The sequence below is a fragment of the Hypanus sabinus genome, chromosome 1 (assembly GCF_030144855.1).
Source record: "Hypanus sabinus isolate sHypSab1 chromosome 1, sHypSab1.hap1, whole genome shotgun sequence".
Lineage (NCBI taxonomy): Eukaryota > Metazoa > Chordata > Chondrichthyes > Myliobatiformes > Dasyatidae > Hypanus > Hypanus sabinus.
Window position 1 is genome coordinate 139,378,826 of NC_082706.1, and position 22,328 is coordinate 139,401,153.

At 35.2% G+C, this 22,328-nt stretch overlaps 1 protein-coding gene across 2 annotated transcripts in view; it reads right to left on the reverse strand.

Moving 5' to 3' along the window:
• LOC132398169 (cadherin-2-like) overlaps positions 1 to 22,144 on the reverse strand; it is a 69,953-nt gene extending 47,809 nt beyond the window's left edge. For both annotated transcript variants that reach the window (XM_059977234.1, XM_059977244.1), the window contains exon 1: positions 21,902 to 22,144. In XM_059977234.1, the coding sequence (XP_059833217.1) occupies positions 21,902 to 21,949 (48 nt within the window). In that variant the 5' untranslated portion in view covers positions 21,950 to 22,144. The remainder of the gene's footprint in view (positions 1 to 21,901) is intronic.
• Positions 22,145 to 22,328: the final 184 nt, after the last annotated feature.

The window sequence follows — 22,328 nt, forward strand, 5'->3', positions numbered from 1 at the left end:
TTGGGATAGATTGAAATAGGTATAAAATCTGTAATTCCAAGATAAGTAAATTGATTATGGACTACTTTAAAAGGGAGATCATGAAATGTTAGTTCTTGTGCTTCTTTATTAATTGGGAGAAGTTCACTCTTATGTAAATTAAGTTTATAGCCAGAGATCTGGCTAAACTGGTCAAGAAGTGAAAACATTAGAGGTAAGGATGTAGACGGATTTGAGAGAAAGAGTAATAAGTCATCAGCATAGAGAGAAACTTTATGCTCAACACCCCCTCTCCAAATTCCAGTCAATTCAGGGCAGTTTCGAAATGCTATCGCCAGAGGTTCCATAGCCAAATCAAAGAGAAAGGGACTTAAGGGGCATCCCTGGCGGGTGCCACGTTTGAGAATAAATACTTGGGATTTCTGAAAATTGGTTAAAACAGAGGCAGTAGGACACAGGGACAGCAATTGGATCCAAGAGATGAAACTTTGGCCAAGGTCAAATTTTTCTAAAACTGATTTGGCATCTATGTAAAAGCAAAGAAAAAACTAATTCCATTCTAATGCCCAATATCTGCATGAACTTGCTATTTTGAATATAACTAAGAGCCAACAATAGACAGTAGGTGCAGGAGTAGGCCATTTGGCCCTTCTAGCCAGCACTGCCATCCACTGTGAGCATGGCTGATCATACACAATCAGTTCCCCGTTCCTGCCCTCTCCCCATATCCCTTGACCCCGCTAACTATAACAGCTCTATCTAACTCTCTCTTGAATGCATCCAGAGACTTGGCCTCCACTGCCTTCTGGGGCAGAGCATTCCACATATCCACCACTCTGTGTGAAAAAGTGTTTCCGCATCTCAGTTCTAAATGGCCTATCCCATTATTCTTAAACTGTGGCCTCTAGTTCTGGACTCACCCATCAGCAGGAACATGCTTCCTGCCTCCAGCGTGTCCAATCCTTTAATAATCTTATATGTTTCAATCAGATCCCCTCTCATCCTTCTAAATTCCAGTGTATACAAGCCCAGTTGCAGTGGCCACTCAGCCCATCAATTCTGTTCTATTATTTAAATGGCTAATCTAACTGTAACCCCAACTTTCCATTCTTAACTACCCCTATGACTGTTCATCCCACTTATTATCAATAATCTGGGAGCAAGAACTTTAAAAGAAAAAGGATAATTTTATTTGATGCAGAGGGACTTTGTAGTACAAGAAATGTGGAAAACTAATTGAACTGTCTCTTTCTTGGTCCAAATCCTGTAACTCCCTCTCCAAAAGCACAATTGCGGGTGCGGGCTCATCAACACTTTGGGGATGGGCAATAAATATTGTCCTTGTTGTTACACCCAAATTTCAAACAATGAATAAGAAAATGCCCGAAAACACAGCGCTGCCTGCTTTGAAACAAATTAAACAACAAAACCATGAGACACACAAAGGCAAGAGCACAAGGAAAAAGAACAAAAGTCAGTCAAATGGTTCAGGAATTTGATGGAGGGGCAAAGTTTTCATGCAGAGGTGATAAATATTTAGAATAAGCTACCAGATGAAGTGGTACAATAGTCTCATTTCAGAAGAACTCAGGCAGGCAAATGGATGGGGACTAAAAGTGGCTGTTGTGATTTTGATCACACTGCAACGTTTTGGTTGCTGCTATCTGTTTTGGGATGTTGGGGCAGGACATGCACAGCAGAAAAGTCTTGCGTTTTCTTTCTGGTTTATTAAGGAAAACTGATTAACTGGTATTTCAAAGTATCAGTGATGAGCCTTGTGTAAAAGTCACTTGGGCAGGTAAAGGTTAGGGGAATGTGGAGCAAACATGGGAAAATGTGATTGGTTTAGATGGGCATTTTGGGTCAGCTGAGTGAAAAAGCCCAATTCCTTGCTGTTTGACTGTATGGCTCCAAGATTCAGGGTCTCCACCTTCATGGCATCTCTCTCAATTCTTCAGGAGTCTCTTGGAATGTATTTTGCCAATCTATTTGCCAAGACATTAAGGGATATGTAGCATGAACTTCTTAGCACACGTGAAGCCGATTAGCTCACTATATGCATGTTAGCTCACAGTGGAGTGATCCCATCCGAACATTCCCTCACTCACATTCCCAATGACTGCTCCTACTCTGGGTCAGCATCGACGTGATGGGTCAAGCTCTGTCCTGAGCAGTTGCATACCTAGGCACAATTTACCATCATCATGATTTGTTTATTATTGTCACATATATGGAGATACAGTGTAAAGTTTTTGATCTTAAAGATATAAATTAGCTTTATTTGTCACATATACATCTAAACATGCTGAAATGAAAAGTCTCCGCCTGAAACATCAACTGTACTCTTTTCCATAGATGCTGCCTGACCTGCCAAGTTGCTCCAGAATGTTGTGTGTTGCTTGGATTCCCAGTGTCTGCAGGTTCTCTTGTTTTGTGATTGAAATGTGTCATTTGTGTCAAAGCAATTCTCAGAGGATTGCACTGGGGTGGGGGAGTCAACAGTGTTTCCAGGCTTCTGCCACCAACAGAGCAAGCTCAAAACTCACTAACCACAACCTGTATATCTTTGGGAATTGGGAGGAGACCAGTGGAAATGGACATAGTCAGGGGAAGAACATGCAAATTCCTTGCTGACAGCAGCAGGAATCAAACCCTTATCGTAACAACTGGCATGCGACAAAGCGTTGCGCTAACTGCCACTCTGTACTGCCCCACATGCATTCTGCATGCAATCCAGACACATCATATCACACGTAGTTACAAGGAGGTAGTAAAAAGAAAACACATTATAATGCTAGTAAATTGGAATGATTTTCAGAGTTCTACATGGTGACATATATGTACTTCAATAATAAATTTGTTTTGAATGTTGAATTGGTTTATTCTTGCCTCATACTGAAGTACAGTGAAAAGGTTGTCTTGCATACTGTTCATACAGATTAGACCATTGAGTAGTACACCGATGTAGAACAAGTTAAAAAATAACAATGCAGAATAAAAAGTAACAGCTACACAGAAAGCTCAATGCAGATAAGTGCAGTGTAGGTTGACACAAGTAACCTATAGTCCACTCCAATTAACCTAACAAATCATATCTGAGATGTGGGAGGAAAGCAGTGTGCCGGGAAAACCCATTCAGTCACAATGAGAATGGGGAAACTCCACAGGATAAACCCAGGTTTCTGACAGTAGCTCTTTCTGATATAGCATTATGGTGCTCGATTAAACAGCTTGTACAACGTACACCCACACAAAAGTCACAGGATCACTCAAGTGTTATGTTTGGCAACAAGACTGTTGTCTTTCATAACCAATTGGAACATCACAAACAACTCGTACTATGAGAGGGTTTACCTTTCAAGCAAGTGGCCTGTGACATAATTTTCTAAATACAAAGCACCTCATCTCTGCATGTGTTCAAAAGACCACAGAAAATACACCAGCATCTTTACTTTAGAGGTGAAGAAGGTTTGGCTTGCACCACTCTACAGATGTACTGTTGAAATTATCCCGACAGGTTTTGCATTGAGGCTTGACACAATTCAAATGCATAAGAGCATAAGAAAGTCGTGGACTCTGCCCAACACATCTCAGCCACATCCCTCCCCACCAGCAGTACTGCCTCAAGGAGACAATATCCAAACATCCCCTGCAAAATCCTGCAGTTTAGCATAAAATGACTATTTTGATCACTTTACACTAAACTGTACTGTTTGTATTTGTTCTAATAGAGTTTTTTTCTTGTAAGTGCTGTATAATTTATGCTTTTTTGATGCCACGTGCCTCTAATGATCCTGTAACTTTTTCATTACACTTGCACACCTATGCATTGACAATAACTTTGAAGTTAAAATAATTTCTAATTTCTGTTTACTAGGAATTAATTTTTATTGCATTTTTTTTAAATCACTATTTGTGAATTCCAGCAAGGGTGGGGGGGGGGGGGGGAAGGGGTGGAGAAGATTTTCCATTGTTTCCGTTCTATTACCAGCTGTAATCAGGATAGTTGCCTGTAGGGGGCTACATAGGGTTCAAAATGGAAAATAGATTTGGTCAATGGATGTTGGAGGCCATTCAGCCCCTCCAGCTTAGTCCACTATGCACTGGATCATGACTGATGTACAATATAATCCTGGCTCACTTGGATCAACAAATGCAGATCAGTTTTTAAAAAGTTGGCCAACTAGTCTAAAGATCTGGACTAAACAAATGTCCCAAAACTAACCTCACCTATTAATGGATCCTTCTCTCTTCTTCCCCACTCTCATCAGACAAAAGAAATATGAAAGCATGAGAGCATGTACACACCACTGGGCTCAATTATAGCTTCCATTCCACTGTGGCCAAAATATTGAACAGAATTCATGTACTAAAAGATGAACTCATAGTCCCCAATCTACCTCGTCATAGCCCTCTTTTCTTTCTTTCTTTCTTTTTCAATCTTTTTATTAAGTTTCATATATATATAAGAAAAAAACATAACATAATAATGAATAGGTTATAAATTCAATAGACTTGAAATTACATTAGTAATAGGATAATAATATCCTATTAAACATCAACAAACAAAAGGTACATTAATCAATCAAGTCTATATAAATATATATGAAAAAAACCAAAAATAATCATCAAAAGAAAAAAAAATTTGAAAATATATAAAAGAAAATATATATTGAAAAAAAATACCAAACTAAACTAACATGGGCAATAATAACAGTTTATAAGTATGTGATAGTGTCAAGAAAAAACTCCGGAACTCCATACCTGAACAAGAATAAGCAGAGAGAGGGTTTGACAAAGGCCAAATTAATTCATATGAAAATGTCGAATGAACGGTCCCCAGGTTTCTTCAAATTTAATTGATGAGTCAAAAATCGTGCTTCTAATTTTTTCCAAACTCAGATAAGAAATAGTTTGAGAAAACCACTGAGATGTGGTAGGAGGATTTGCTTCTTTCCAGTTTTGTAATATAGACCTTCTGGCAATTAATGTTACAAAAGCAATCATTCGTCTGATTGGAGGGGAAAACTGATTACCATCTTCATTTGGCATACCAAAAATTGCAGTAATAAAATGAGGTTGTAAATCGATATTCCATACTGAGGAAATGACACCAAATATGTCCTTCCAATAGTTATGTAAAGTGGGACATGACCAAAACATGTGGGTCAATGAAACCACTTCTAAGTGACATCTGTCACATTGAGGGTTAATATGAGAATAGAATCGAGCAAGCTTATCTTTAGACATATAAGCTCTATGTACAATTTTAAATTGTATTAAAGCATGTTTAGCACATATAGAAGAGGAATTAACCATTTGCAAAATTTTTTCCCATTTATCTGTTGATATATTGTATCGAAGTTCTTTTTCCCATTCTTGTTTAATTCTATCTGATATTTCTGGTTGTATCTTCATAATCATGTTATAAATAAAAGCTACTAATCCCTTCTGACAAAGATTAAAGGTGAAAATCAAATCTGAAAAATCCAATGGAGTTGAATTGGGAAAAGATGGAAGAACTTTATGTAAGAAATTTCTAATTTGTAAGTATCTAAAAAAATTAGATTTAGGTAATTTAAATTTGTTAGAAAGTTGATCAAAAGACATCAAAGTACCTTCAAAAAAAAAGATCACGAAAACATTTTATACCTTTCCTTTTCCATATGCTAAAAGCTTGATCTGTCAATGAAGGTTTGAAAAAAAAATTAAGTAAAATAGGGCTATCAAGAATAAAGTTTTTCAGATTAAAAAATTTACGAAATTGAAACCAAATTCGTAGTGTATGTTTGATAACAGGATTAGATATCTGTTTATTGAATTTAACTAAATCAGCAGGAAGAAAAGAACCAAGAACGGAGAATATAGAATATCCCTTTACCTCACTACATTCCAAATTTACCCACTGTGGACACAATGGTGAGTCCAAATCTAGTTTCCAATACGTTAAGTTACGAATATTATTCGCCCAATAGTAAAATCTAAAGTTAGGTAAAGCTAGACCACCATCTTTTTTAGATTTTTGTAATTGCCTTTTGCTTAACCTGGGGTTTTTATTTTGCCACACAAATGAGGAAATTTTTGAATCAATGTTGTCAAAAAAAGATTTAGGAATAAAAATTGGTAAGGCTTGAAATAAATATAAAAATTTCGGTAAAATCATCATTTTAATAGCATTAATCCGACCAACTAATGATAAGAATAAGGGAGACCATCTTGTAGTAAATTGTTGAATTTGATGAAGCATAGGTAAAAAATTCAGTCTAAATAAATCTTTATATTTCTTGGTGATTTTTATACCTAAATAGATAAAGTTATCAGTAACAACTTTAAATGGTATCCTGTCATTCAATAAGGTTTGCGCGTTTAAGGGGAATAATTCACTCTTATCTAAGTTTAATTTATAACCAGAAAAACTACCAAATTGAGCCAACAAGGATAAAATAGCAGGAATAGACCTATCAGGGTCAGAAATATATAACAGCAAGTCATCAGCATAAAGTGATAATTTGTATAACTTCTCATTACGGGTGATACCAAAAATATTAGGAGATTCACGAATAGCAATGGCTAAAGGTTCTAATGCAATATTAAATAATAAAGGACTTAAAGGACAACCTTGTCTCGTACCACGAGATAATTGAAAAAAAGAGGATCTATAATTATTTGTAAGAACAGAAGCAACAGGTTTATAATATATTAATTTAATCCATGATATAAAATTAGGACTAAAATTAAAGTTTCTCAATGCATTAAATAAGTATGTCCATTCAACTCTATCAAAAGCTTTTTCAGCATCTAATGAGATAACACATTCTGGGGTTGTAGGTGATGAAGTATAAATTATGTTAATCAATTTTCTAATATTAAAAAAGGAATACCGATTCCTAATAAAACCAGTTTGATCTTCTGAAATAATCTGTGATAGTACCTTTTCTAATCTAATGGCTAAAATTTTTGTAAGAATCTTAGAGTCTACATTTAATAATGATATAGGGCGATAAGATGCACATAAAGTAGGATCTTTGTCTTTTTTAAGAATTAGAGAGATAGTAGCTTCATAAAAAGATTGAGGTAATCTCTTCTTAACAAACGCATCATTAAAGATTTCACATAGCCAAGGAGAAAGCAACAAAGAAAAAGTTTTAAAAAATTCTACAATAAAACCATCAGGACCAGGAACTTTCCCTGAATTCATTGATGAGATAGCCTCTCTTATTTTGGCCATAGAGATAGGAGCATCAAGCAAGCTACGATCTTCATCTATCAGTTTAGGAATATTCAAATTGTTAAAAAAAATTATCCATCATGGACAGGTCACCATCAAATTCTGATTGATATAAAGATTTATAAAAATCTTGAAAAATGTTATTGATTTCTTTATGATCAGTAGTTAAATTACCGTCTTGTTTACGAATTTTAATAATTTGTCACTTAGTCGATATAGCTTTTAATTGATTAGCTAACAATTTACCAGTTCGATCACTATGAATATAAAATTGAGCCCTGGTCTTAATTAATTGATTCTCAATTGAAGAAGATAATAATAAGCTATGTTTCATTTGAAGCTCAACTCTCTTCTTATAAAGTTCTTTGGTAGGAGTCACGGAATAAATCTTATCAATTTCTTTAATTTTATCCACCAATAAAGCTATATCTAAATATCTTTGTTTTCTTTTACCGACGGAATATGAGATAATTTGTCCACGGATAAAAGCCTTGAAAGAGTCCCAAAGTATTCCTCTGTCAATCTCTTCGGTATAGTTTGTTGAAAAAAACAAGTCAATTTGCTGTTTTATGATGGTGATAAATTCTGGATCTTGAAGCAAAGTAGCGTTAAGTCTCCAAGATCTAGTATTAATGGAAGAGTCCGAGATCTTGATAGATAACTTCAAAGGTGCATGATCCGAAATAGCAATAGAATCATATTTACAATCAGTAACATCTGTTAATAAACGATGATCAATAAGGAAATAATCAATTCTAGAATAACTATGATATACATGTGAAAAAAATGAAAATTCTTTATCTTTAGGGTTCAGAAACCGCCATATTACAGTAATTCCCGAATCGACCATAAAAGAATTAATAAGTAAAGCTGATCTATTCGGAAGAGTTCGAATAGGTTTAGATCTATCCATCGAAGGATTCAAACAACAATTAAAATCTCCACCCATTATCAACATATATTCATTCAAATTAGGAAGGGAAGTAAATAAACGTTTAAAAAATTCAGGGCAGTCAAAATTTGGAGCACAAATATTAACTAGAACGACTTTTCGATTAAAAAGTGAACCAGTTATCAACAAAAATCTGCCCTGTGGATCAGAAATGATTTCATGATGTGTAAACGAAATTGAGGGGTCTATAAAAATAGACACACCCCTAATTTTAGCGGTACAATTCGAGTGAAATTGTTGACCCTTCCAGAACCTAAAAAAACCTTGATTATCCTCCCTCCTAATATGGGTCCCCTGTGCAAAAATAATATTAGCGTTCAATCTATGGAATACTTTAAATATTTTTTTACGTTTAATCGGATGATTTAAACCATTAGTATTCCAAGAGATAAAGTTAATAGATTTATCCATCATACCAATATTAGTTGTGTGTATCATAAAAGGTTAAAAAGACACATAACCCATAATTTAGGAAGAAGGAAAATTGATTCAGGAGCAACTGGAGATCATGACACCTCAACAATATTAATAATTTAAAGTCGGCCCATAAACTAAAAGCAAAAAAATAAAAAGCAAAAGCATGAAAAAAGATCCCTGCCCCCTCCCCCCCACCCTTTGAAAGAAAGCCAAGCGGCAGGCGCATAAACTAATACTAATATTACCCCCATTTCAAGATGGCAGCTCCATAAAAAGATTTTTAAAAAACTATATAACACCCAGATTAAGATATAGGGTTGCAAAAAAATATATATATCAGTCAGATTAAAAAAACTAATATAGTAAAACAAACAATCATTAATAAAAAAAAGTATGAACATTAAAATTTGAAAGTGTAATATACCTTTAAAAAAAATTCCATATTCAAATACAAGAAAGATGACATTTCAAAAGCAAAGACTTATGGGAAGAAGAAATGACATTTTGAAAAAGCCATATTACAAAATATGAATATAAGTTCAGCAATCTAATAAAAAAATTTAGTAAAAAAGTTATCAAAATAGAATTAAAAAAAAAGATTTAATAGACACTACAGTATATATAAAAAAAGACTAAAAAAAATTCAAAACATTCGTCCCATTTCTAAGTACAGGCAAACAAATAAACGCTTACAAAAAGCAAAGTCTTATGGGAAGAAGAAACGACATTTTGAAAAAAAAATAATTCATTATTACAAAATACAAACGTGTATAAAAAAGGATATTCTAAAAATTAAAACAGCATCTATAAACAATGATAATAGTAGTGTTACGTACTCGTGACACATGACAGTGGAGCCCTTGTCACGTGACTGGGGTTGAAGCTGTACTGGACTTGAGGTGATGGTCTTGTGATGGTGGAATGACGTCATTTTCCCGCCAGTAGAGATCATGTGACGGTTTTTTTTTACCGGTTATAAAAGGTAGACCCCACCCTGTGAGGAGGGGCAGTTCGTGCCTGGATTTGCCAGGTTGACTTCATGCCACTGTGTGTTTGAAGTGATGACGCAGTTTAGTTGAAGGATGAAGTTTTTATTTAATGTCTAAAGTTCAAAAGGTCATTGCCAGCAGGTTCTTTAGGATTCTGTTATTTCGCAATTAAAGGAGAGTGAAGATTCAAAGTTGGAAGTTAAAGATCGAGGAGAATCGCTTTCTACGGTGAAACGGGGGCGACCTTTGTTTGATCCTTATTTGGAAGGATTTCGTTGACTATCTTCGTGTTAATCCCTGGGTTTACCAGAAAGGATTGAGGATAGTGAGGAAGGAAAGGTCAGTGCCTTTAAGCTGTTCTGTTTCGTAAATTCTTCGTGGGAAGTTCGACGTCGGGGATCGAAGCAAGCAACCTGAGAGAGAACCTAAATCGTCTTTTAAAGTCTCTCCTTTTAAATGGACTGTGAGCATATCGAACTTTTGGCAATATCACTTTAAGAACTGTTTTGGAATACCACTTTAAAGAACTGTTTTGGAATATCACTTTACGAACTGTTTGAACAGCCGTTCAGCAGCTGTTTCCGGTTACGGTAGTGTTTGTTTACTTTTGGGGGGGTTTGTTTGTGTTTAATAAACGTGTTGTTTGTTATAAGAAACCCTTGCCGAACTCATATATTTATTGTTGCCTGAATACGTAACAGTAGTAAAAAAAAAACCAGACCCGTAGATCAGGATAAGAAGTTATAACCCAGCTTCATAGGTTAAAACTTAAAATGAGATGGCATCCTCTCTCCGAAAAATCTTCAATATAACTCATAGTTCAAGTTGCACTAGAAGATCGATATTCTTCAACAAATTTCTTCGCTTTTTCCGGAGTGTTGAAAAATCGTTGACTGTTATCGTTCAGCGCAATTCTAAGCTTCGCTGGATACATTAAAGCTTGTTTAAGTCCAATCAAGTGAATCTCTGCCATCACTGGTTTAAAAGCGATTCTGGCTCTCATTACCTCGTATGAATAATCCTCAACAATTCGAAATGTGTTGTCGTTGTGAAAAATCATACCTTTTTTACGGGCTAATCGAATTAGAAGCTCTTTCTCACGAGGATAATGAAGGCGAACAATCACCGCTCGTGGTTTACCAGTCGTAGACGAAAACCTCGCAACTCTATGAGCGCGATCGATAACAGGTTTAGCTTGCAAACCTTCATCACCGAAAATTTCCCACAGTAATTTAGAGAAAAATTCAGTTAAATCACCGGACTCAACTTTTTCGGGAAATCCGATGATGCGCAAATTCTGTCTGCGAGATCGGTTTTCAAGATCAGTAATTTTAAACTTATACTGATCCATAGTTTTAGCAGTCGACTCTATCTTCTTCTCCAACGCTTCAATTGTACGTGCTTTTTCACAAATTGATTGCTCAAGAGTCGTAATCTTATTTTCATGCCGCTGAATATCTGATGCCTGCGATTGAAACTTAATTTCAAGCGATCTAACAACTTCTTCAAGATCAGATATTTTCGTGGTAAGCCTTTTTTCCAAACTTGACAGTTTACTTTCCAATTTACCTTCTAGTCTGCCTTCCAAACCCGCAAGTTTAGCATCCAGAAGGGTAGCAACTGTGTCGATAGATAAAGGATCCTTAGACGATTTCTTACTTGTAGCCATTTTAAGTTTGACAAGATTAGATCAAATATTATTTTAGGAAAAAAAAAGTTAATCAGAAGTAGCAACTCATATGATTAAGTTCGGAAAGATTTGATTAAAGGGTGATTATAGTTGAAAAAATGAAGAGCGCCTAAAAGGCAGATGCTTACGTCGCCATCTTGAAACCCATAGCCCTCATTACACTTCATTGACCATTTGCCCTCAAACTGTAGCACTGTATTCCCTATTCCCCTTAATACCACAGTATACTTGTATCTGGAATGACCTGTAGAAATGCCACGATGCCATGCAAAGACAAGTGTTCCACTGTACAGCTGATAATGGAAAACCAACTTTAATTCCATTTTGTAGACTTAAAAAAAACTATTCATTCCCAAGATGTATGTGTTACTCCAAGGGATTTACTGTTGCTCTCTGATCTGGATTTATATCTGCTCTGTTTCTGAGGTCACAGTAAATGGTAGTAATGAGTTCAGCATGTTAGACAGCATGGATAAAGAACTTTAGCCCCAATTCGTCTATGCTGAACAAGGTCCCTTCCCTAGTAAGGCCCAGTTCCCTGCATTTGGCCCAAGTCCCTGTCAACAAACTTGTCCAAATGTCTTCTAACCATTTATTGTAACTGACTATCACCACCTCCAGTAGCTGGTGATGTGAAACTGGAGTCACATACTTCAGGAAATCCAAGCTCATTTCTTTCAAGGACAACACTCACCTGGTTAGGCCCTTTGTGACTACATAGCAGTTGTACTATGTGAAAGTGCTCTCCTTATTAATATTCTGCTTTTTCTTTCTGGACTGAATTGGAATTCTCAAATATGCTTTAGTGGCATGTGAGCTCAACAACTTGCAGGTTGTTGTCCGACCTCCAACTTACAACAAACCTGCCAATCCTGCTTCACACCCTCATGGGCAAGCAAAGCATTTTACACCAAATTTAAAACTTCAGGTGCTCGGATGACTAGGTATTTGGCACATGGTGTAAAGTTTAAAGCTGGCAATGCATTTGCTGGACAAACCTTTAGCATTAATAGATTTTGTAGAAGAAATATCAAAAGCTATAGAAAGAAATGAATACACAGTGAGAGTATTCATTGATCTAAAAAAAGCATTTGACACCATTGACCATAAATTATTATTATTATTAACAAAATTAGAAAGATATGGTATTAGAGGGGTGGCACTTGACAGGTTAAGTAGTTATTTGGAAGACAGGTATCAGTATGTACGTATTAACAACTCGAATTCAAAACTTTTGAGGGTAACTTGTGGGGTTCCACAAGGTTCAGTGTTTGGTCCATTGCTGTTCATTTTGTATATAAACGATATATGTATGGTTTCTCAGACATTAAAATGTATATTATTTGCTGATGATAGAACTATCTTTTGAATACATTGGAGAAAGAACTAAAAATTATAAAGAAATGGTTTGATACTGACAAAGTATCACTGAATCCAAGTAAAACTAAATTCATAATATTTGGAAACTGTACCCAACTCATATAGTAAACTTAGAATAAATGTTAAAATTAATAAGGTATCTGAAATGAAATTTTTAGGAGTGGTAATAGATAATAAATTAAGCTGGAAACCACAAATTATGTCAAAGCAGAAATGTCAAAATCTATTGCAATACTGTACAAAGTGCAAGATTTCTTAAATCAGGAATCTTTGTATACATTATACTGTTCACTTATAGTCCCATACATGACTTACTGTGTACAGATATGGGGAAATACATACAAAACAAATACAAATTCTATTTTTCTACTCCAAAAGAAAGTCATACAAATTGAAAATAAGACAAGTTATTATGAGCCACTATTTATTCAACTGAACTTTAAAATTCAGAGATTTTGTACATTTTAAAATAATACAAATTATGTACAAAGTAAAAAATGAACAGTTACCATAAAGTATTCAAAGGTTGTTTAAAATGAAAAAAAGTCAACATGATTTGAGAGGAATATGTATATTTCAAAAACAAAGGATAAGAACAAATGTTAAAATCATTGTATTTCAGTCAGAGTGGTGAATCTATGGATAATTTAAAAACATGCACCACACTTAAGTTTTAAAAATTATTTAAAAATAATTTAATGAACAAATATAAAATACATAATTAAAAGTGAATGGGAGTAAGGTAAATAAACAATACTTGTAATTGGATTTTATGTTAAAAGATCATGAATTTTTTTTGTTTTGTTATGATGATGGACACCAAATATGTTGTTGTATAAGTAAGAGGGGTGGACGTAATAAGCTGTAGTTTCAGCCTACACCCTTTCAGTCTGTTTTAAAGAATACCTATTTATTTTTGTAATTTTGTCTTAAGAAGTCATCGTTGAAAATTATGCTTTTTGTTATGTTTGTACTGACCGAAATAAAAATTTCATTCATTCATTCAAAAAGTAATGATCCATCAAGAATAAGATTCTGAATAATTTCAGAGGATTGAAAAATTGCAATGGCACTGCATACTTCAAGAAGGAGAGAGGCAGAAGGAAGGAATTTATAGACAAGTTAGTCCGACTTCAGTGTATGGGAAGATGCTGGAGTCAATTCTTAAGGATGTGGTTTTGGTGTACTTGAAGGGATATGATTACAAGGACCGAAGTCAGCATGGTTTCCTCAAAGGAAAATCAGTTTATGTTGTTTACTTGGATTTTCAGAAGGCTTTTGACAAATTTCCACACGAGGCTGCATAACAAGCTACAAGCTATGAGCCTATAAGATTCAAGCACAGATAAAGCAGTGGCTGATTGGAAGGAGGTAAAGAGTTGGAATAAAGACCCTTTTCTGGTGACTAGAGGTGTACCACAGGGGTCTCTGTTGGGACAGATTCTTTTTACATTATGTCAATGATTTGGATGATGGAACTACTGGCTTTGTTGTAAAGTTTGCACATGACAGGTGGAAGGGAAGGTAGACTTGAGGAAGTAGAAGGATAACAGAAGGATTTAGACAGATTAAGAGAACGGGCAAAGAAATGTCAGATGGAATTTAGTGTTGGGAAGTGTACGGTCATGCACTTTGGTAGAAGAAATGAAAGGGTAGACTATTTTGAAAACTGGCATTCAAAAGGGACTTTTGATGGATTCTCTAAATGTCAATTTGCCACAGACTCAACCTACAAATGTGATGTTAGCATTAATTTCAAGAGGGCTAGAATACAAAAGCAAAAATGTAACATTAAGGCTTTATAAAACACTGGTGAGGCCTCACTCAGAGCATTGAGAGCAGTTTTGGGCTCCTTATCTATGAAAGAATGCACTGACATCACAAAATGATGGAATGCACATATTTTTGTGTGCATTCAGACCATACCTTTCTATGCTTTGCCTGTTTAAGCATCTGTCTCAATTCTACTTAAATGTGGGAGTTATATCGCATTCTAGCACCATATCAGAGGCTACACTAATCATCAACTACTCTTCAACATTCTTCTATGTTCTGTTATGTGAATATACGGGATAATTAGCCTGCACTACAGAGTACCGAGTTTCCAATTCAGAGATGGAATAAAACTCCACACATTAAAACCATCCCAATATCCCTTCCTCTTTCTTGTACCTGCTGTGTACAGATATTGGCAAAAGTCTGAAATGAGATACAGATTTTCTTTTTGCGAGTGTTCCAAGTGAAACAACCTACAGTCATCAACTCCTCAAAATTAGAAGAGCACACACCTGATCATGGCTAAATTTCTTTATTTTAGTGCTCACAATGAACAGTAGTAAAAAGACCGACAATTACATTCCATAATAATAAAAATTGTCTTTAGCTCCTTCAACACAAACATTAGCTATTCTCATAATATGAGTCATTTCTCCCTGACAACATTACTTATTCCCCTCCACCCCCCATGAAAGGATTTACCTTATAGAAAAGAAGGCAGAGTTATTCACTAGCTTCAAGCTTTCATTTTTAAACAATCAACATGTGGACCAAACAGGAAAAAGGGACTCGCTCAGGAAGACTAGTTTAATGCAAACACGAGGGAAAACTTCTTCACTCAGATGGTGGAGAGTGTGGAACGAGCTGCCAATGCAGGTGGTGCTTTCAGGCTTAATTTCAACACCTAAGAGAAGTTTGGATAGGTACATAGATTGTAGGGATATGGGAGGGGTATGGTCCTATTGCAGGTCAATGCGAGTCGGCAGTTTAAATGGATTGGCATGGAATAGACTGGCCAAAGGGCCTATTTCTGTGCTGTACTTTTCATTTTTAAATCTTTTTTATTAATTATTATTGAAGATCAACAAAGATACAAATAAGTCAATATGTCATTATGTACAATAAAGAATTAAATTAGCAAATAACTGATTAACAAAGCTAAGCAATATCAATAATAATATGAAAAAAATAAAGTGTTAAGAATATTTTTTGGAAGGGAAAAAAAAAGAACCCCTACTAACTGAATAAAAACCCATTGGGACAACAACCCCAGAGCTATACATCATACTAGCTTTCATAAAAAAAATCAGTCTGACAACTCAATCCATTTAAAGAAAGATCAGAAGGAAACCATATTAATTAACTCAAATCAGATGAAAGTAGTGGGCGAATGAACCCCACCTTTTCTTAAAATCAAATCGAGGATGAAAAGTTCGACTTCTGATTTTCTCCAAACTAAGACATAGCTTCACCTGAGAGAACCATTGTATCAAAGTAGGAGCAGAAACATCTTTCCATTTCAACAAAATAGCCTTTCTGGCCAATAATGTAACAAATGTTGGTCTGATGTTGAAATACCATGAATATATTGAGGGATTATACCAAATAAAACTGTCGATTTATTAGGTTGTAAATTAAAACTTTAGGAATTGTAGAGAAAATAGACTTCCAAAAATGTTTCAGTGCAGATCACAACCAAAACATAAGTGTCAATGTGGCTGTCTCAGTTTTACATCTGTTACAATATCAACATTAGGAAACATTTTAGACAGTCTCTCCTTTGTCAAATAGTAAGGATGTACAATTTTAAATTGAATTAAAGAGTGACTGGCACAAATCAGAGTTAACCAACTTCAAAATCCGCAACCAATCTTCCGTTGTCAGGGTCACGTTCATCTCTCTCTCCCAATCTTGCTTAATCTTAAGTGAAGGGTAATTGTGCTGTTGTAACAATAAATTAAAAATTTTCCCAATAAAACCCTTCACTAAAGGACTCATTTTTAAAATAATATCTAATAGGTCATAATCCTGTATATATGGAAAATTACAAGTATTTTTGTAAGAATTGTCTGACCTGAAGATACTGCAGGAAATCTGAATACAAGAGAGAGTATTTAGTTATTAATTTCTCAAAATACATCAATCGGCCATTTTGGAACAGACTCGTGAAGGAATGAATTCCTTTATTCCTCCAAAGAAGAAAGGTATGATCACTTAATGAAGGTTTAAATAAATAATTTCAATAAATTAAATTAAAAAGTTTAAATTTTTTGAGATTAAAAAAATTACAAAACTGGAACCTAATTCATAATGACTGCTTAATCACAGAATATAAATTTAAATTCATAATTTTGGCCAGTTGTACAGGTAGAGAAACTCCTAATAATGAGGTTAAGTGAAACTGTTTCGCAGCATTCAATTCCAAATCAGCCCAAGGTGGTCGTTCATTTCTATCAGCCCAATATAACCAAAAACACATATAATGTATATTAACAGCCTGATAATACATTATTAAATTAGGCAAAGCAAGACCTCCATCTTTTTTTAATTTTTGTACATGATATTTACCAATTCTTGATCTTTTATTATTCCAAACAAAAAATGAAATTATAGTCAACCTGATCAAAAAACTTCTTATTTAAAAAATAGGTATATTTTGAAATACATAAAAGTTTTGATAAAATCATCATTTTAACTGCATGAATTTGGCCAGCTAACTACAGTTTAAGTGGATTTCATCTACAAAATAATTGATTCATAAAATCCACTACAGGAACCAAATTAGCTTTATAAAGACTTTTAAAATCATTAATTGATTCCAACCCAATATAATTTTTGCTCAAAAAACGCATATCAAAACGGGCAAACAAAATAGATTTTTTTTTAAATGTGGAAGGGCCTTCAATTTCACGCTACCTGTCAAAATCAAAGGGCGTATTTATTTTTATTAAATCTAATATTTTATTTATCCAAGAAGACATTGTGTCAGATATTAATGTTAGATTTATAATTGTTAAAGGAACAATTTGTAATAGAAAAATTGTTCTGGTTAATCTATATGGACCTAATGTAGATGATCCTACTTATTTTAAAAATGTATTTGCTTTATTGCCAGATTTAAATGAATATATGTTATTAATGGGTGGTGATTTCAACTGTTGTTTAAATCCTTTGATTGACAAGAGTTCAACCAATTAGCAGCTTCTGAGTTGTTCTGCATTACTTACTAACTCTTTTTTAAATGATATTGGTCTAGTTGAAATTTGGAGACATTTACATCCTAATGATAGAGATGATTCTTCTTTCTCACATGTTCACAAAAATATTTGAGAATCAATTACTTTATAGCCGATCCCTGATTTTTGTCCAAAGTCCAGAAATGTGCATATGACGCTATAGCTTTCTTGGATCATGCGCCTTTAAGCTTAGCTTTTGAATTGAATGTTGTTGTTATTGCAAATTTGCCTTGGCATTTTCGAGAAAATTTATTACAAAGTCCGGACTTTGTCAAATTTATTGAGACAGATAAAAAAAAATTTTCTTTTTAACAATACAGAAGATGTGTCAAAATTGATTATATGGGATACATTTAAAGCATATTTGCATGGTCAGATAATCTCCTATTCAGCTAAGCTTAAGAAACAGACAAAAACAGAGTTAGGTAAGATTTCCAAACAAATTAAAGACTTGCATAATATTTATGCAATCTCTCCTAACATTGATTTATTTAAACAAAGAGTTGAACTCCAATCACAATAATTTATTATTAACTTAGCTTATTGAAAGAAATTTGTTTAAATTGAAAAGTCAATTTTATGTGTTTGGAGATAAAAATAATAAGCTATTAGCATCCCAATTAAAAGCAGCTAGAGCTAAAAGACAGATTTTAAAAATTCGTAAGGGAGATGGTAGTGCAGCATGTAATTATGAAGATATTAATAAAATTCTTCAAGACTTATATTGGGAACTTTATAAATTTCATTTTCCAGTTGATTCTTCTAAAATGAATGCCTTTTTACAAAAGATCGATTTTCCTCGAATTTCTGTTGAAGATTAACAAACTCTTGATGCTCCTATTACTGAAAGCGAAATTCAGAAAGCTACTTTTTCAATGCAATCTGGTAAAGCTCCTGGACTGGATGGCTATTCTATAGGATTTTATAAAAAATTTGAAAAATTGCTCTCTTCATATATGTTGGAAATGCTTAAAGATTCTTTTTTGATAGGAGAGTTACCTCCCACACTTTATGAAGCTTCTATTTCTTTAATTCTTAAGAAAGATAAAGACTCTACTGATTGTGCTTCATATAGACCTATTTCATTATTAAGTGTGGATGCTAAAATTCTTTCAAAGATAATGGCTAATAGGTTGGTGAATAGTCTAACTAAAATTATCTCTCAAGACCAAACAGGTTTTGTAAAGGGATGTTATTCCTTCCCTAATGTTTGGAGACTGTTAAGTGTTATATATTCGTCCTTTTCTAAGACTCCCCAATGTGTTGTCTCTCTTGATGCTGAAAAGGCATTTGACAGAGTTGAATGGAAATACATATTTAGTTTTAGAGAAATTTGGCTTTGGTATTAGTTTTAATAAGTGGATTAGAATGATATATAAAAGCCCTATTGCTACTGTTATTACTAATAATTGCAAAACTTTTTTTTACTTTCACGGGGTACGAGACAAGGACGTCCGTTAAGACTTCTGTTATTTAATTTGGTGCTGGAACCCTTGGCTATTGCACTTCATGGAATTCTTTTAAATGGGAATGTTCATAAGTTCTCCCTTTATGCTGACGATCCCTTAGTTTATATTTCCAATCCTGAAGAATCCATTCCTAGTTTATTGAAACTATTAAATGATTTTGGAAAGTTTTCGGGATATAAACTAAAACTTCATAAAAGTGAATTATTTCCCCTAAATGATTCTGCTTCTATATGTGATGACATTCCTTTTAGAGTTACGGACTCATTTAAATAATATTATTGCAGTACTTTTCTATGACTCAAAGGCACCTTGGCTAGCATGGATAAGTTGGGCCAAAGGACTTGCCTCCATCTGCTTGACACAATGATTCAGACTTGCTGACGCAATGGGAATCTTCCCTCTAACTTCCTCAACTGGGGCTCCTATGTACAGCATCTTGATATCTTTACTGCAATCATTTAACACTGGGGAATACATTCTTAGTATTGAGCATGGGATTCAAAAATGGCTATAGCACAGCAGGTTACTAACCTAGCAATCTAGTAAAACCTGATCTAGTAATTTAGAGGGATGTTTGAATCCCATTAGATCGGGTGTTGAATTTAAATTCAGTTTGTAACTTAGGATTTAAAAAGGAAAGTAAAATTAAAGTCTTAGAGTCAAACAACATAGAAACAGGCCCTTCAGCCCAAACACTTCATATAGCCCATGATGCCAATCTAGGCTAGTCTCATTTATCCCAAATTCCCTTTAACTTTCATATTCAACATTGGCAATAATGAACACAATGGAAAACGTCATGAGGTTCACTAATACCCTGCAACATGGAAATGAGCCTTCATGCCATTCCACTAAGAAACCAGAAGCAAGAGTAGACCACTCGGCCCCTTAAACCTATCCCATCATTCAATATGACGATACATCCACACTGGCTTCAGTTCTTCTTGTACCAGTTCCTCATCACCTTCAATTCTTCGATTTTATTTTTGAAAATGTATTTGTCTCCACTAATTTAACTACAACCAGCAGGTTCTTGAACTGAAGTGCACAATCCTAAACCTATGTCAGTAACGCGGTACTACAGACCAGCTCTCACACTACCATAGACTTGCCTACAGTTGCAATCTTTTTTCTATTTACGTTCTGTGTTGCCCTTTTATTTGCATTTGCCGCTCCCTCTTCGCTGCCTTGTAAAAGTTCTGTCGTTTATTTTCTGTGTTGTACGTATCTATGTGGCTGTGAATTTTTTCATGATACCTTTACACCACCTTCCCCTGCACATAACGATATTGAGGGCAGAGAATTCCAATAATGTACCACTCCCCGAGAAGAAAGTTCAGCACACGCCAGTTTTAAATCACCGTTCCCTTAGTTTGTAGCTGTCTGTGACTCTCCCACTGGTGAAAAAGTCTATTAACTCATGACCTCAGGGGAGCGAGCACGTTAGAGATGGATAACAAATGCCTAGATCCTAAAGTCTACGTGCATCGTCCCTCCGGAACACTAATGGTTGTCGATGGCAGTGAAGTTGCCGAATTACCTTGGTCTTCAGCCAAATATGGGCAAGCCAATACTGTCACGCACTTCCCTCCACACCCGCTCCCATGTTGTCCAGTGCGTTGGAGATGTTTAAGTTTTCAATTCTTGCTCCCAATTATTATCCCACTGGATAATTCCACAAGATAGAGGAGCAGAATTAAATCATTTAATCCATCGAGATCCCTCCGCCAATCACAGTTGACTCTATTTCACAACCCCATTCTAATGCTTTCTCCAGATAACCCATAACCCCTTTCCTAATCCAGAACCAGTATTCGTTCAAGTGATTGAGGCATCATTCAGTTAAAGGCCGAGGCACCAACGAAGAAGGGATTAAATCACAAAACAATTCTTCAAAAATAAAATAATTACTAAAAAAAGAGGGCCATTTGACTCATTGCGACAGTGTCGGATCATAGTAGGGTAATGGCATGTATTCCTTTCCTTTTTTCCCTGTATGCACACACTCACACAACTCCTGGGATTCTGTGGTCGGTCGCCTATCTAAAGTCACTAATTAACTCAACACATCTTGATAAACCCTCAACTGGGAAAGACAGGAAACTTTTTTTCTGCTCCAGGCCCAAAAGAATTATTTTTAAGTGTTGCAAGACAGCTTCATTTTCCATGAAATAGAAATAGATATTCTAAAGTGTATGTACACCATATATTGTTATTTATATTCCCTCCTCACTTTTATAATATAAAATGGAATCCCGATTTAGAGACAGCAACAATTCCATATATTACCTTAATACCAAGCAAAAGGAAAAGGATTCTGCAGGTACTGGAAACCTTGAGTAACACATACAAAATATTAGAGGAACTCAGCAAGTTCAAGCATTATCTATGGAGCGGAATAAACAGTCAAAGTTTCGGATGGAGGCTCCTTCCGGTTTTCAATCCCGATTAAGAGTTGCGACCCGAAACATTACCTGTTATTCCCCTCCATTGAAAGTGCCTGATCTACTGAGTTCCTGCAGCATTTTGTGTGCAGCAACCTTTCTGTATGATAACGTGCTAGTTTCAGTGGATCTTTCCTATGATATGGTCACTTCTACATTTCGAACGCTAAGGTAGAAAGCTAAAGCTTTCGAAAAGTAAGAGTAGCCGTACCGTAGAAAAGGTACACAGCAATGCACATCATAGGATAGATATATCACAATCCACGACATTCAGTGTCCGCTAAACACGTCAAAAAGTTAGTCTCGATGCAATTCAACGCACATTTTACGAGAAGACCTACCGTCAAAAGGAAGAAGTAAAAGATTTGTCTCGGGTTAATCCAAGCCATTGACGGCAATGTGGAACTCTTTCAGTCTGCTGCACTCCCGACCGTCCAGCTGTTGAATTATGGACGTTCTGGACAAGAGAGCTGAAGAAATACTTCAGAAAGCGTCTCGGTGCCCCGCCCTGCCTTGAGGCGAACTGAGGTGAATCGCCCTGGAAAAAAAACAAAGCGAGTGAACAAGAGTTCTGTGGTTCTCGGAGCCGATTACCTCCACCCTAGCAACAAAGCCCGGTGCTATCCATAAATATTGAATACCAACCGCGGAGTGAGAGAAACTGTCCTATGACTGGTCTCTGTGTGTTTTGGTTAATTAGTTTCAGTCACACAGATCCGCACCCAAGAAATCACAAGTGATCAAATCGGACAAGCTGCAGAATCTACT